At 36.5% G+C, this 16,564-nt stretch overlaps 1 protein-coding gene across 1 annotated transcript in view; it reads right to left on the reverse strand.

The window, feature by feature from the left end:
- The window catches only part of FOXP1 (forkhead box P1), a 5,351,121-nt gene that overhangs the window by 174,621 nt on the left and 5,159,936 nt on the right, over positions 1–16,564 (reverse strand). The window contains exon 14 of the mRNA XM_044077980.1: positions 16,109–16,196. Coding sequence (XP_043933915.1) covers positions 16,109–16,196 — 88 coding nt within the window. The remainder of the gene's footprint in view (positions 1–16,108; positions 16,197–16,564) is intronic.

Here is a 16,564-nt window from a genome sequence, read left to right on the forward strand (position 1 = left end):
AACTCCATTAAATTCCTACCTACCTTCCCTAAACAGGCACAGCAGGTCCATCAGCCAGACTGCACACTAGATGTCGAAAGGATTCACAGGTTTATAGGTGTTTACTAGGCTAATGACCACAAGGGCCTTTTTTAAGCCTAGCTATGCATCCCGAATCTCTGACAAGTTCTGACACCCTTGATAAGTGTAAGCATGGGCCTGGGAGACAAACCATTTACAGGTTACCTGTTTGCATTAAAGACATAGGTGCCAAACTAGGGATGAATTTCCAGTTTCCCATTCAATTGTCCAAGTTGCACTCGAATTGGGTTAGGGAAGAACTCTGATTCGCATGGATGGGGAGCCTGTTCTATAGATGGGGTAGTCCCTGGGATACATACCTATCTCTCCAGCAGGTCCTATTTATATTACAGGCTATGTTTAAGTCTTTAGAACGGGTAATTCTGGTACTGTTTGTTTTGTGGATATGCAGGAAGTCCATCAGAGTTGGGTCTGACAATGCCCTGTATGCCAGGCATAGCTCTCCCCTCAAAAGCCTGTAGGAGACAGAATACAGGATAGGGCCTTAAGGCGGTCAGCATAAGACATATTACTTACGCCTTGTATTTTTTTAGTGAGGAGCCACTGTGGTCGTTCCATTTGTTGGATATGCCTGGTTAGGTACATACCAAAGGGGGCATTGTACTCAATGATAGGTCTGATGAATGCCGAATACATTGGAACAATGACTTCCTTGGACGTAGATGCCTTACCTTACTTTACAAGTTGCGCAACACAGAATGATTTCCTCACCACTGTAGACACGTGATGATTAAAGGCTAGATTACCATCTATGTGTGTCCCTATGTTCCTGACTACTGAGTCAACTCTAAGGAGTGTCTTGTCTATATGATAGACACCAGGGATGGATGACTTCCCAAAAGATACTATTATGCATTTCTTGGCATTCAGTTTTAGACCATGACTCTGAGATCAGTTGTCTGTGTCAGTTCCTCCTGGAGAATCTTTGTGTCAGTATGAGATTCAATGACAGCTCCTAATTTCCAATCATCTGCAAATTTAGTCAGCCAGAGACCACTGACATTGGCCTTGACTTCTGAGAAGTAAATGACAAAAAGGAGTGGTCCAAGGACTGATCCTTGAGGGACTCCACTTGTGACTGGTCTCTTTGTAAAGGTGAATGCCCCAGTTCTAACTTCCTGGGTCCTGTCTGTGAGGCAGTTGGCTATCCACCGGGTGACATACGGGTTTGTACCTATCCTCTTGAGTTTGTCAACAATGCCCGAATGGGGTATTGTGTCAAATGCCTTTCCAGGTCCAGGTAGGCAGTGTGAACGATTTTGCCCTCATCCATTGCTTTGGTGACCTTCTCAAAGTCGTCCATCAGGTTGAGTAGGCATGATCTGCCCTTGACGAAACCAAACTGGGTTGGGTCCAGTGTCTGGAGGTTTGCTATATCTCTACTGATCATCTCCATGACAATTCTTTTCATGGCTTTACATGTAAGACTAGTGAGACTTACTGGTCTGTAGTTTCCAGGGTCTGTAGATGGCCCACCGTTGTGCAGAAGGATGACTGTTGCCTTTCTTCATTCATGAGGCAAGAACATTGTTTGGAGGCTACAGTTAAATAGTAATTCCAGAGGCACTGACAGGTCATGTTTCATGCTATTTAGAAGGCATCCTGGGATATTGTCTGGGCCCACTGATGCAGTGTTCTTGGTCTTAGAGACAGCATTAAGGAACTGTTCCCTAGTGATAGTAGGGGGATGTTATATTTGATGATATTTACTGAGGGAAGGTTGAAGGGGAGAGAGGAGTAAAGTTGGAGCTGAATTTATCAGCCAGGAGGTTTACTATAACTTCTGGCTCAGTATAGGTGGCTCCATTTACAATGAGCTCTGCACACAATTGTGTATTGCCTTTGAGGTTGTGGACATAGCTAAAGAATTCACATGCTTCCCTCTACTTGCTGATGAACTAGACAACAAAAACATTGTCAGGATGTACTAACATGATGTCTAGGACAACGGACTTTGAAAAGGTTTGTGAAAGACACATAACCATACAAATCTCTAGAACACTGGCCTGGAAATAATGCTCTATAATCATATTAAAGAGTCCAAGTGATAGGGAACCCTAGTGCATACCATGCCAAGAAATCAAGAGATGACACCAAATTTCCCAAATGTGAGTCTTGGGAAAGCAAAACAAAAACAGATGAATCTGCAAACATGATCTACAGGTAACTCTACCCAAGGGAATAAACATATCTTGTGATGAACACAAAATGCCTCCTATACACAAACTGTTCCAAAAAGGAGGAAGACAGTACAGTTGTGTACACTTACCATAAATGTAGATATTCAGAGTGTATTCACTGTTGCAGTCATTACATTTGGTTAATCTGCTGGCAGGTTGTCCTCAGTCGGCCTGATTAACAAAGGCCGACTGAGGGCAACCTGCCAGCAGATTACCCAAATGTAATGACTGCAACAGTGAAATACGAAGAACATCTACATTGGAGAAATTTACCATGATACCAAATCATAAAATAGATCACTGATGTTCATTATTAAAGCTTACGTAACTTTCAATGCTGAAAGCAACTTGGGGTAGGGGTATCATTATTCCTTTTCATCAACGACTTCTCAAATGCTTCAGAGATGACATGGAGAGTTATTGTAAATTCAAAAGATAAGGCCAAGTTTGGAATGCATTCCCTATAGCAGGACTGTATAGATGTGGAAACAAGCTATGAAGTAATATAAAACACAGAAAGGTAAGTATGGAACACGCCCTTTATAGGACAGAAATTAAAGGGAGCAATTTTGAGTTCTCTCTTTTACATACACACACACACACACACACACACACACACACACACACACACACACACACACACACACACACACACACACACACACTCACAAACATTCAAACTCTCTGTACAAAAGGATCTTACTATATGAAGATGCAGAAAACTCATTTGTGATACTGTACTTACTAAATAATCTGCTAGCTTCATTCACTGATGATAGGCCATGAGACATTATTATGTGGTACTGTATGACACTATCAGTAGGACACAATAATCTATTTTGTGTTGCTCAAGTTAATACCAAAAGAATATATAGTTTACAAATTGCTTTGATATACATTTACATTACCCAAACACTGTACTGTTTTAAAATGGCTTTGTTGTTGCTTATGTAAGCTTACGTTCTACTTGTCTTGCCCAAGGGGCCTGGGTAATAAATGAAAATGGTCTCCAGACCACTACATCTACCCAGCCAATAAAAATAAAGTCAGAAGAAAAAATATTTGGTAGAGAACCTGAAAGCCAGTGCATGCATAACATATCAGTTTAAACTAATTCACAAGCACACAGACAAAACCTTTTCTTCAAACAAATGTGGCTTCATATAGCCCATTAAGCTACAGGCAGTTAGGCGTACCAGTGATTACCCTTCTGCATGTCAGCTTGGAAAGTAAGGGGAAACAGGAGCACCTGGTTAAACCCCACACAGACTCAGGGAAGAGATACAGTCTCCTCAAGTGAAACACAGCAGTCTCCAAAAAAAAAAAGGAATAAAAACAATGAATAAAGGCTGGCTGAGTGAGCTGGTATAAGCACACAGTCTGCCTGATATGCTCTTCCTTATGTTTTCATGTTTTATAACAAACTATCACAGAATGTAAAAGGGGCAAGCCCCATGCATGTCTCTGGTGCTCTTATTATAAAAGTACTATAAGTGTTTGAGCACAGAATTTCAATTATTGCTAATACAATGCTTGAGGTACTTTCTTAATGTATAAAAAGCCCAGCAGAATGATGCAGGGTGTGTACCCATGTGCCATCTAGTAAAATGTTCTGCAGTGTGTGTGTGTGTGTGTGTGTGTGTGTGTGTGTGTGTGTGTGTGTGTGTGTGTGTGTGTGTGTGTGTAGGAGACATATTCTGAAGTCACTAACCAGCAGCTAGTCTGCCACTGATATAGTCCCTTCATTTTCAACATCAGTATTAAAACATGCTACTTTGTTAACAGCAATACAGAATCACCAGACAACCTGCGCAGAAGATTATAAAGGAATGGCAGACATACTAATTGGTTCTCTAGGAGAGGAGATGATGCATGGAATAGGCTACCAAATTATATTAAAACAAGCACTAGCTTCGATATTTTAAAAACAACTTGGACACTTCTTAAGTGAATGACTTGATACATTGGTAGGCTAGAATTGAATTATTGCCTGTGCCTGAAATATTTTCACATATGTATGTATGGATTCACTTTAGAAGCTCAAAATACTGATATATCGAAATTCAGTATTTCAAGCCCATAAAGTGGAATCCTGAAAAGAACAAAAACTCAGAAGCACGAAATTCAAAATCTTGCATACCGGAGATTTTGAATTAGCGCTTCTGTTGTACACAAACACACACCTTCCTCCCCAAGCACAAACAGAAGCTCTGTCTTACATAAAAGCAGGGGGCAAGCACCCCTACACCCCCCTACTTAAATATTCTAACTCCGAGGTCGCACTACATACAAAAACACACAAAACACCACCACACAAGCTACATTCTCCTCGCACACACACATCACAGCAACAAAACACACTAACACACACCACAGCCCCTACCCAAAACCCTTAACATATAAACACCAGAAGCCTAATTCAAAATCTCCGGTATGCGAGATTTTGAATTTTGCACTTCTGAGTTTTTGTTCTTTTCAGGATTCCACTTTTTGGGCGCGAAATACTGAGTTTTGATATTTCAGAATTTTGAGCTTCTAAAGTGAATCCGTATGTACATATGCATGTATGCAGCTTATGTGTCCCCAGTGCAGCACGCTATGATGCTGATCACAGATTATGCCACTATTCTAAACTGTACTGCAGCTGCACTCATTCATTTAGGAAACACAGCACAAATGCTGTGGCACGTCTTACATCAAAGTATCCTTTACTTTTACAAAAGATGTGTATGCACAGCATGCAGAGAAAATAACAAAGGTACAAAGTAATGAGAATTCTACCAGATACCCATAGTGTTTCATCCATTAGGGCTTTCTTAAGCAGCAGGCTCTGGACACTAAAGTGACAGCTTAAAAAACCCCAGAGTAAAATCAGTCATGAAATCACACACTTCATTCAAGCTCAGAAAAATAAGTCATAAGCAGTTTGAAGCTAAAGATACCTGCATTAAGAGAGTTGTCACTTCTGCAAAACAAAGCTGAACAAAAAATTAGAAGAAACTGAATTTCAGTTATCATTTTTATTTTAAATGTAGTTCAGGTGAAGGATTGCATGTCACAGTAATATAAAACACACAAAACTAAATATGGAACAATCCTTTTACAGGACAGAATTTAAAGGAAACAATTTCAGATTCTCTCAAACACAATGTCAGAAGGATCACTTCTGTGGAAAATTTCAGTTCTTTATTATTTTACCCTTATCCTTTCCAAGACACAGCAACATTTTAGCAGCTGAAACAGGGACAAAGCCAAGAATAATAGAGGACAAAAGCTCCAAATCAGGGTCACTTTTAAAATGTTGGTACCACAGTCTTAAAATGTTAATAGAATACAAGAATGTGGACTATTATGCATTTTCTGAAGTTGAAAAAAATTTTACTGAAATGAATGTCATTATTTACTGAGTATAACTGATCTAAGTTTTCTCACCGTCACCAATTTTAGTAGGGGAAAAGCAGAATTTTGAGTTTGTGAAAACCAGTGACATACCTAAAAATCAGGGACAATTGAGAGGTATGTTACCAAAATAAAACATGGCCCTGAGTCCAATGCATACGACTAAAGACCAGTTTAGTACCAGTACAATTAATGGAGGTAATATTCAGCTAAAAAGTTCCCTATTTTACTGGAAAGTGATGTAAAATAAGTGGCAAAACCAAACATCTTTATTTTATTTGTATCCTGTATCACAACACTAAATTTCCCTGATTTTAGGAACATAACATATTTTCTCTCAAATGTTTGCAATGTCTCTACTAATATCTTTTAAAAATGGTTATTTTGGTTGAAAAGGTGGTGGATTACACTTAATAAATAATGACAATAATTTGAGGTATACAGACTTCATTTCCTTCAGGAAATGCATTCATATTCACAATCTTCCATCAGAGTCTCAGGTTATTATAACTAACATTTAAGAAAAAAATGTCGCTGATTGTCCCTCAATGATTCTGGATTTGTCCCTGATCCCGGAGGTAAGAAGATAAAACTATGTCCTGTATTCTTGTTCCTACTAATATACAGCAGTGACTATTTTATCAGTTTTATCAGAAAATGAATTAAAGTAGGTAAAGAAAGTAACTGCAAATTATCTGCATCCTTATTACTGTAAGTAAATGAAAGTTTCTGGGTCCACACTATGCTCCATTTTGCATTATATGTCCTTAAAAACACTTGTTTAAGTCCATAGCCATTAACAGAAAATCATCTTTTCTAGCAGATCAAAGAAAAAACTCATATATCTTTAATTTGCAGTGTGTTAAGGATGTAACTCTTTGGGCAGAGCAAAATGTTACAAAAATGCTTTTATTTATGCTGTCATTATCTGTAAGCAGTGGTGTATTAAGATTACATAGCTTCTCATTCATAGTAACACCTGTATATCAAAAGTTACATGTTTTCTTGCTCAGGAGCTTAATGAATTTTAAAAAAAGATCTTCCTCCGTATCCTATCAATTCCAAAACATATCATCCATTACACTATTATACTTATTTATTTTGTAATTTATCTGTTTATTTGGGTAAGCCACTGGACAACGTGTCCCTTTTTGGGGGGGGGGGAACCTGAGAGGACTGTCTGGTTAAGTGACTTGCTCAGAGACAACAGAGTAGGCAGACCAATAATATTTAACAAAATTATTGATTAAAACATCTGGACCTGACCATAAAATAAAGATATCATCAAGATGTAACTTACAATTCTTAAAGAAACAAGAGTTAAAGACATATGTTGATTTTGTTAAATATCTGAATGGTACCACAACCTTTCTAAAATGTACATGGCAATACAAGGAACTGGATATAAATTACTTGGATACATATATTAGTTTGAAAAATAATGGGTTTATATTTAGGATTTAGTAACCAAAAGCCACAATCAGGATTCTTCTATAAAATAAAATATATTATTCATTTATGACCAAACCAATTAAGCACTTTCATTCTTAACACAAACAGGACTTCATCAGAAACAAACCATATCACCAAACTGGCCTTTTTATAGAAAACAAATAAATTAACATTTCCCATGTATTTAAATATCATAGAAGCTCAACCTCTATTTTATTTAAAAATGCTATTAATTTTAAACAGTACATAGAATACAATAATATACAACATTCAGCTTTTGGGACAAGTAAGGGGACAACTAAATGTGGTACTTGCAAACAATGTACAGCTGATGAGCAAATCACATTAGACAATGGACTTAAGAGTACTATTAGACTAAGCAAGGGTTACTGTAGAACAAAAGTGTGGTTTATATTTCTGTTTGCACCTGTTGACCAAGTTTTTATATAAGGAAAACTGAACATGCACTTTATAAAAGGATTTATAAACACTTACATAATATTAAAATTCTAACAACACACTTTATAAACATTCTCTTACATATGGTAGTACTTGTCAGTTTAAATCTACTATATTAGAAAAACTGTACACCAGCCTTAGGGGGGATTGGTCATTAAAACTGGAACTTAAAGAACTTATTTGGCAGCTTAGGTTAAATGCCATCCACCCCCTAGGTCTGAATGAGATGGTTTCTATCTCCTCAGTTTTTAGAATGCGGTCACTATACTTGTAATACACTCAAATATATTATTATTTTATAAAATACAGTTATTTTGCATGGGTTATAACTGTAAGTATATTTACATATATTTTAGCATGCAAATGATCAAGAATTAATTGTACAGGATTGATTAATTATTGTTTTAAATAAATTGTGTAAATTATGGTGTACACAAACCTTATTTTCATTTTAAAAGACAGGCTTTTTGTAAATTATCAGAAAGTTTTTTTGTTTTCATTTTAAATACTTTGAACATACTGAATTTTATGAAAGCTATAAATTGTGCTTAATTTGTAGCTGTGTCTTTAAAGGAGAGGTTTCTAATGAACTACAAAGTTATTTCTTTAGATTTTGATGAAGTTCCGGTTCACAGAATGAAAGCATTCAGTTTGTTTTGCTGAAGTGGAATACTGTGCCTTTGGAAGGGTATTTTGGCCAGTATTAGAGTGGCTTACTGTGACTTCCAGTTCTCTACTGTACAGTGCTGGTTTTGGTTTCTAGTGTTGGAGCACTGTTTGTACACCAGTTTTTTTTTTTTTTGTTTTTTTTTACTTATAGAACCTACATATTCTCAAAGGTCATCCAAAGTTGCAAAGTATCAGCTGTAAAGGGACTGCATAATGTATCAGCTCAGAAGATGACAATGTCACTGTAGGATGCAAGTCAAACTGTCTGACAAAAAAATGAATGATAGCCATACTGCAGAAGCAGAGGTTATTATCTCCCACTATGAGAAAGCAGTTACATTTGACATGTGTCTGATGACACAATGAGACAACTCCGAGTGTATTGTGGCTAGAGGGCACCCACTGTGCCGACCACCCTAGCTACAAATTTACTTCTGACAAACAATGTCATATTTACATTACAAGAAACATGCCCCTGAAATACTGAGCAAGATACTCTGTAAAGTCTGTATTACTGACTAGCTACTTCAGGTCAGTAAAATGTTGCACAGTAGACTATGTCCTAAGGACAACCATACCGTTTCTGGGTACAAAACTGAATATAAAATCCAGATGCAATTCAGATCTGGCAGCACATACAGTGCAATAGTGACACTGTTTACAAACAGAAAAACAAACTTCCTTATATACTATGCCTGTTCTAACTGAAAAATAAAAGATTCAATATTACACAGTGCAAGATTTGCATTATACATAATCAAATAATTTTATTTTCCAGAGCAGTTAACTACCTTATGTAACTAAATTTAACAATAAACTTACCAGATTGCAAAGACACCAAATAAACCAACCCCAAATGCCAGTTACGCTCAACTAGAAAACTGACCAATATTAATAAAAGTCTAAAACTGTACCCTGTGTTAAAGATGAAACAAAACACAGGCTCCGATCTAACTTGAATCACTCACTGCAGTTTATCGCAAAGCGCTTTTGGTCAACACTAATGGAAAACTTCTTCAGACAACAAGGTAAAACAAAGCACTCCTTTTAAAACTAAAAGAGCAGCAACATTAATGAGCAACTGTACCCTAATTACTCAAAGAATCAATCAATTAGAAAACATAAAAATCCTGTTACAGACTTGACACTCAACAAAAATTCTGAATAGAAAATGTTAAACCAAAATTATACTTTTTTTACTAAAGCAGCAATCTTATTAAAAATGCTCATATATATATATATATATATATATATATATATATATATATATATATATATATATATATACTACTGTATATAACAATAATGAATAAATAAATAAGTAAATAAGTAAACACTTTAAAATGGACATTGTGTTCCTGTGCAAAACAAGGCAAAAATTACCGAACAACTGTAACTGCCTAAAAGACCTAAGTGTGTCAAAGAAAAAGTGAAGAGAAAGTGTCGACCTAAAACATCTTGACGAAAAAAATGTATATGTGTGTGTGTGTGTGTGTGTATGTGTATGTTAAATGTACAAGAAACTGTTAGTAAGTATAATACATTACACATTTCCACTAACATAGATGACTAATAAGATAAACAGTATTGTTAAGAACAATAAAACAGTGCTGTTAAAAACGATTTTCTTATAAAAAACAAGTCACCTAAGTAAAGTCGCCCATTACTTATGCATGTTCTAAATATGTAGACCACTTGTTAAAAAAGTATGTAGCCAGAGAAGAACAAATTTGCAAAGACTCCTGGGCCTTTTTGAAAAGTTTAGAGAATTCTGTTTATCATAAGAACATTTTTTTTAACAATAGATGTTGTTGATCTTTACTTTTCTATCCCTCATGAGGTAGGAATTGAATACATTACCAAGAAATTGTTATTTTATGAGGCTGAGAGTAATGAGATAAGGTTAATCCAGGAGTTACTAGATATTATCGTAAACAACAACTTGGTTAGTTTTAATGACAACATATACAAACAAGTGGCAGGTGTAGCTATGGGTTCGTCATGTGGGGTGAGCTACGCCAACCTGTTCCTAGCTCAATGGGAAAGTGAGTTTATTTTCAAGAAGAACATTTACGAGAAGGTAAAACTTTACAACAGGTTTCTGGATGATATTTTTATCATGTTTGAGGGGAGTGCAGATGACGCACGACTATTTGTGGAAACTTTGAACAATAGTACACTTTTTTTTTGAAATTCACCTTCACCTATGGAGTGAACATCATTAACTATTTAGACGTAGAATTAAAGAGGGATCCTGTAGGTGAAGGGTACTTGGCTAAAATATACAGAAAGCCTACGTACGCGAACACATTGTTGCACTATTCCAGTTGTCACCCGTTCCATCAGAAAAAGGTCTGTCCTCAAAGGACAGCTGGTAAGAGCTGCCAGGATGACAACTGAGGATACTTCCTTTGAAGATTAATGTACCTTGTTGAAACATATGTTCATGAGTCGAGGTTACCCAGGGAAGATGATTGATGAGCTAGTAAGGGAAGTCCGCTTCAAAAGGTTGGCAGGTTGTTTCAGTCCAATTCTCACTAAGCGGGAACGTATTACTGAGGTAACAGATTTGAAGGTGGGAGAAAGGTCAGATGGTTTGGCCCTAACTAAGACTAGCATTACTCCATCAGAGAAATGTTCCACGGTTAAGGAAATTGTGAGTTTTAAGAGGAGTTTCATTACACCCTTTTGTTTGGAGGCAAACTTAATTAAGTACATTTTCAAAAGGAATTGTTTTTTATTGACCTTTGAGAGGGACACAAAAGACAAATTAGGTGACTACCCGGTCATTTTTTTTATTTATTTTATTTATTTATTTAACATTTGTTGACCGGGCTAGTCTAACTGGATATATGTCCATTTTCAGTAGAGGCCCGAGGAGAAAAGCTCCGAGTCATTACAAAGAAAGAAAAAAAAAAAAATATATATATATATATATATATATATATATATATATATATATACAAAATAGTCCACCAGAACAGTTGAAATTTATAAAAAAAATTACATAGTCCATCATATACAGAAAAAATAATAATGACAGTATGCAACTGATTGGCAGCAATAATTATAAATAAATCCTCTACTACTATTTAGGAAAGTATATAATATATATATATATATATATATATATATATATATATATATATATATGTATGTATATAGATACACACATACATACATATATATATATATATATATATATATATATATATATATATATATATATATATATATATATATATATATACATATACATATAAATACAAACATACACTTAAATATGTGAGTATATAGAGGAAAGAAAGAAAAAGAGGAAAGAAAAAAAAACACAAAATGGGACATAAAAAATTCACAAAGCACAGTGGGAGTTAGAAGAGAAAAAAATGTTTACTCATGTCATATATAGAAGGTAGAGAAATCTCAGCAAAAAGAAGTAGATTAGGGAGTAAAAAAAGAAGATGCAAGTATCAGTCTGGCTTGGAGCAAGGGCAAAGCCATTTGGTTTTAATCAAGTTTTTCGTTTTTTTCTTAAAAAGGTTGGTGGAGGTAAGAGATGTTATTTCATTTGGAAGTTTGTTCCAAGTATTGCCAACTGCATTTGAGAATAGGCAGTCCCCAGATTTGTTAATGGCTTTAGTGGTGGCAACTTGTAGCTTTTTAGCAGATCTTAGGGTAGGAACGTTTTTATAAGAATTAACTAGGCTACATAGTATGGGAGTATTTGTAGGATGATGTAAAACCTTGTGAATAAAAATGAGTTGCTGGTAAACTAGTTGGTTTTGTACTTCCAGCCATCCTAGAAGTTTAAGATTAAGGCAATGGTGAGTACGAAAAGGGGCGCCGGTGGCAAATTTGGCTATGTTGTTGTAGGCGGTTGCTAGTTTATTTAGGTTGCTTTTGGATAGATTCGTATAGATAGAGGAGGCGTAGAGTAGGGTGGAAATGAGGTGGGTTTGGGCAATAGAGATCTTTGCTGACTCTGTAAGAAATTGTCTAATTCTATAGAGGAATCCAAGTTTTCTATTTACTGATTTAATAGTTGAGTTAATGTGTGTGTCAAAGTTGAGATGGTTGTCTATTGTTACACCGAGTAGTTTAGTGGTGGTTTCAGGGGCTATTTCTGTGCCATCATTAGATTTCAATATGAAATTGATTGAGGGGGACTTCTGTGTGGGAGTAAATAGTAGTAATTTAGTTTTGTTTGGGTTGAGAAGGAGACATCTTCAATGGAACCAATTTTCAACTACAGTAAAGACTGTTTGCGTGTTAGTATGTAATTTTGCAGGGGAGGATGCGGCACATATCAAAGTTGAATCATCTGCATATTGTATGCATGTAGTTTGGGGAAGGGAGGTTTTTAGATCATTAATGAAAATTGTGTAAAGGAGAGGTCCAAGAATGGATCCTTGAGGGACACCAAGGGTGATAGGAAGCTAGAAAGATAGATTGTTTTCCCACAGGACAGCTTGTTTTCTGTTTTCTAGGTAGGATTGGAACCATTTTATTAGTTGATGATCAAGGGAGAGTGATTCAAGTATACTTATCAATAGTTGGTGATTAACCATGTCAAAGGCCTTTGAGAGGTCTAAGAAGAGTGCAGAAGATAGAAGGTTTGAATTCCTGTTTTTATTAATGCAGTCTGTAAAGGATAGAAGAGCTGTAGTAGTACTATGGTGTGGCCTGAAACCGTGTTGGCAGTCAACTAGTAGGTTGTTTTGTAGAGGTACTGAAGTAATTGCCGGTGAATACATCTCTCCATAATTTTTGCAAGGGGAGAGAGATGGGCTATTGGGCGGAAGTTTGATAATTCATTTGAGGTACCTCCCTTATGCAGAGAGATGATATAGGAGATTTGACAGATAAGATTCAGAGATAGTTCTGTTTATTAGGATAGAAATAGGGTAGGCAAGTACACCAGCTGCAATTTGCAGGAATTCAGGTGGGAGAAGGTCTGCTGATGGAGTACATGGTATAAGTTTAAGAAGCAAGGAGTGTATTAAAGATGTTTGAATAGGCTGAAGGTTAAAAGACTGGGGTAAGTTGGTTGGTGTGGGAAATTTAGTGGTGTTAATAGTAGGTAAGGTAGTTGCTAGAGACTGAACTGTTTCAGAGAAAAATTTATTAAAGGTGTCGGCAATTTGGTTGGGAGGGGTTTGGCTTAGGTTAGAGGGGATAGGTGTTTTGGATTGTCCTGGGTGGAGCAATTTGTTGATACCGGACCAGAACTTTTGAGGATTGTTTTGTTGGTTTTGCTGAATTTTGAGGTAGTAGTTTTTTTCTGTCCAGGATTATGGATTTTTTAGTGGTGTTACGGATTTGTTTAAACTTTAGGTGATTAGTTGGGTCTTTAGTTTTTCTCCATTTGGTCTTTAGTTTTTCTCCAGCATTATTTTTAAGAAGGGTAGAAACCTGAAAAACATTCTAGAAAACATTAGCCCGAAGCCTCTTAGGGCCGAAGGAACTTATAAATGTGAAGCGTGTAACTATTGTAGGTACATTGCTACAGGGTTTAGTTTCACAGTAAACAAGCAGGAATACAAAGCCAGAGGTAGGCACAATTGTAATTCCAAATCTGTGGTGTACTTAGCTTCCTGTCAGATGTGTTCAGCATTTTACATAGGAAAAACGGACAGGAAGCTAAAGGATAGGATTTACGAACATGTTTACCACATTAAGAAAAGAAGCACCACTAACGCTCTGGCTAGATACTGTAGTGAGTACCCCTCTCATTCATTTTTGTTCAAAGTTATAGACCAGGTAGCTTTAGATGGAAAGGGTTGCCTTTACCAATTGATATTGGAGAAACATGAATTGGTTTGGCAACTTAGGTTAAATTCATATACTTTACCTGGCTTAAATGAAGTCACCTCTTTAGCATGCATCCTTAAGTTAAGAAATTTACTTAGGTGACTTGTTTTTATAAGAAAATCGTTTTTAACAACACTGTTTTATTGTTCTTAACAATACTGTTTATCTTATTAGTCATCTGCGTTAGTTGAAATGTGTATCGTAATGTATTATACTTACTAACAGTTTCTTGTACATTTAACATACACATACACACGCATATACATTTTTTTCATCAAGATGTTTTAGGTCGACACTTTCTCTTCACCTTTTCTTCGACACGCTTAGTCTTTTAGGCAGTTACAGTTCGGTAATTTTTGCCTTGTTTTGCACAGGAACACAATGTCCATTTTAAAGTGTTTACTTATTTATTTATTCATTATTGTTATATACAGTAGTATATATGAGTATTTTTAATAAGATTGCTGCTTTAGTAAAAAAAGTATAATTTTGGTTTAACATTTTCTATTCAGAATTTTTGTTGAGTGTCAAGTCTGTAACAGGATTTTTATGTTTTCTAATTGATTGATTCTTTGAGTAATTAGGGTAGAGTTGATTGTTAATGTTGCCGCCCTTTTAGTTTTAAAAGGAGTGCTTTGTTTTACCATGTTGTCTGAAGAAGTTTTCCATTAGTGTTGACGAAAAGCGCTTTACAATAAACTGCAGTGAGTGGTTCAAGTTAGATCGGAGCCTGTGTTTTGTTTGATTTTCTCAAGTCCCTATGTTAAAGATGTTAGACTAGAGTTACCAGTGTCATTGTTTTATTACCACCACCGCTTGGCATTACAAATCCAAACTGGGAGTGCCTTACTACTTTATCCTCATCTGAAGTGAAAAAAGGTACACAACTAAATAAACGCCTGAGTGTTAAGCAGTATTAGTCTTTCACTTTAAAGAAACAGTGAACAAACCAAGACACAAATAGGAAATCTGGTAAAGCAGAATCAAATTAATTTAAAAAATCCACACAAGAACATGCTGCTTCACAGCAAAGTGAAATGATCAAACGTCTTCAAAAATTCACACATAATTTTTCCTTCCTGTACACTGTACAGATAAACACACTGTCACATATTGCAGTCTTTATCAGAAGAATTGTTAGGATGCACTGATACAACCCCCCCCCCCCACACACACACACCCTCAGAGTGGATCCAGTGTCAATTGCCTTACTTCACCTATGTCAAAAGAAAGGAGAGCATCATCACTACACTGCACTTATCGAAAAGAACACAGGACATTCTCAGTGTCCTGGCCCAGCTTCCCCTAGTCAGTAGGAATACAGCCTTCAGTCTCCCCTGAAAGGAGGCTATTGGTATAATGGGACTAACTCAGTCAACAAATGTGTGTAGAAAATAAAAAGCGCAATAATACAAGTCAGATTTATCATATGCCATCATACTGTTATGGTGTGCTCATGCTTAAGCAGCACTTTCAAAACACATTGATGCAAGTGTGCTAAGCTTTAACGGTAGTGTCCCCTCTCCACCCAGGATATTCATATTGCATCATGGCAGTTTTTATTTTTTTTTTTAATTGTCAACTGGACCTAAGAGCGCATCTGCTTTTAAACATGTGACCTACAGTGAACACCAGGCCGTGCTCTGCCCTCCTTGCTTACGAAATGATCTCAACTACTAAACCTTCTCAAGCAAGGGTCTGCAAGTTAGAGGAAAAACCCATAGCCACCCACTGAGAACAGACCAGCTAGCCAACTGCTGCTCAATCCCACCTTCCAAGTCTGCTTGCAGGCATCTGGACTGGTAACAAAACCTGAATAACCAGGTATCACAGTCAAACATTCCACCTCTGTGCCAGTGAACCAGCAAGGCTTAGGATATGCCATAACGTCAAATCTAACTGTTGAAAGGCACTTTGCATACCATGCAGACTATACCACTTTATACTGGATGCCATACACCTCACTTCTGACAGCAAAGACATGCTTCCCACTCTGTGACTATGAGATTGTCACTGTCTGCAGTTATATCTACATACAGCAGAAAATGAAGTCTTACCTGTAGTTCTAACTGCTGGACAACCTGCATCTGTACTCGACACTGTGCAGTACTTCTGTCATCCAGTGCATGTTCACTGTTGAGATGTCTGTGAAAAAGAGACATAATTCTTTAACTAAAGATGTCCAGAAAGTAAATTAATAAATAAAATTTATATTCTTGGTAAGGAGGACATCTTTGCTCACAAACTACTATAGTTTATGGAAGAATGCAATTGTGTCACAGAAAGCTAGGCACTTAAGAATATTATTAATCATAACTGTGATGACCTTTTTCTTAACTGAATGTGCACTTGTAGCATGGACATCAGCAACTGACCTCGGCGACTATGGGATCAACCAAATAAGCTTCCACTACAAAGTAAAGGCAGGGAAGACTGAACTGTGAAAAAAGCGTTGCAAGATTAATCACATTTTCCTTTCCTGTATGGTGCATGCCTCATTTAACACAACAGGT

Source organism: Protopterus annectens, chromosome 7.part0, assembly GCF_019279795.1.
Source record: "Protopterus annectens isolate FY-2018-M chromosome 7.part0, PAN1.0, whole genome shotgun sequence".
NCBI lineage: Eukaryota > Metazoa > Chordata > Ceratodontiformes > Protopteridae > Protopterus > Protopterus annectens.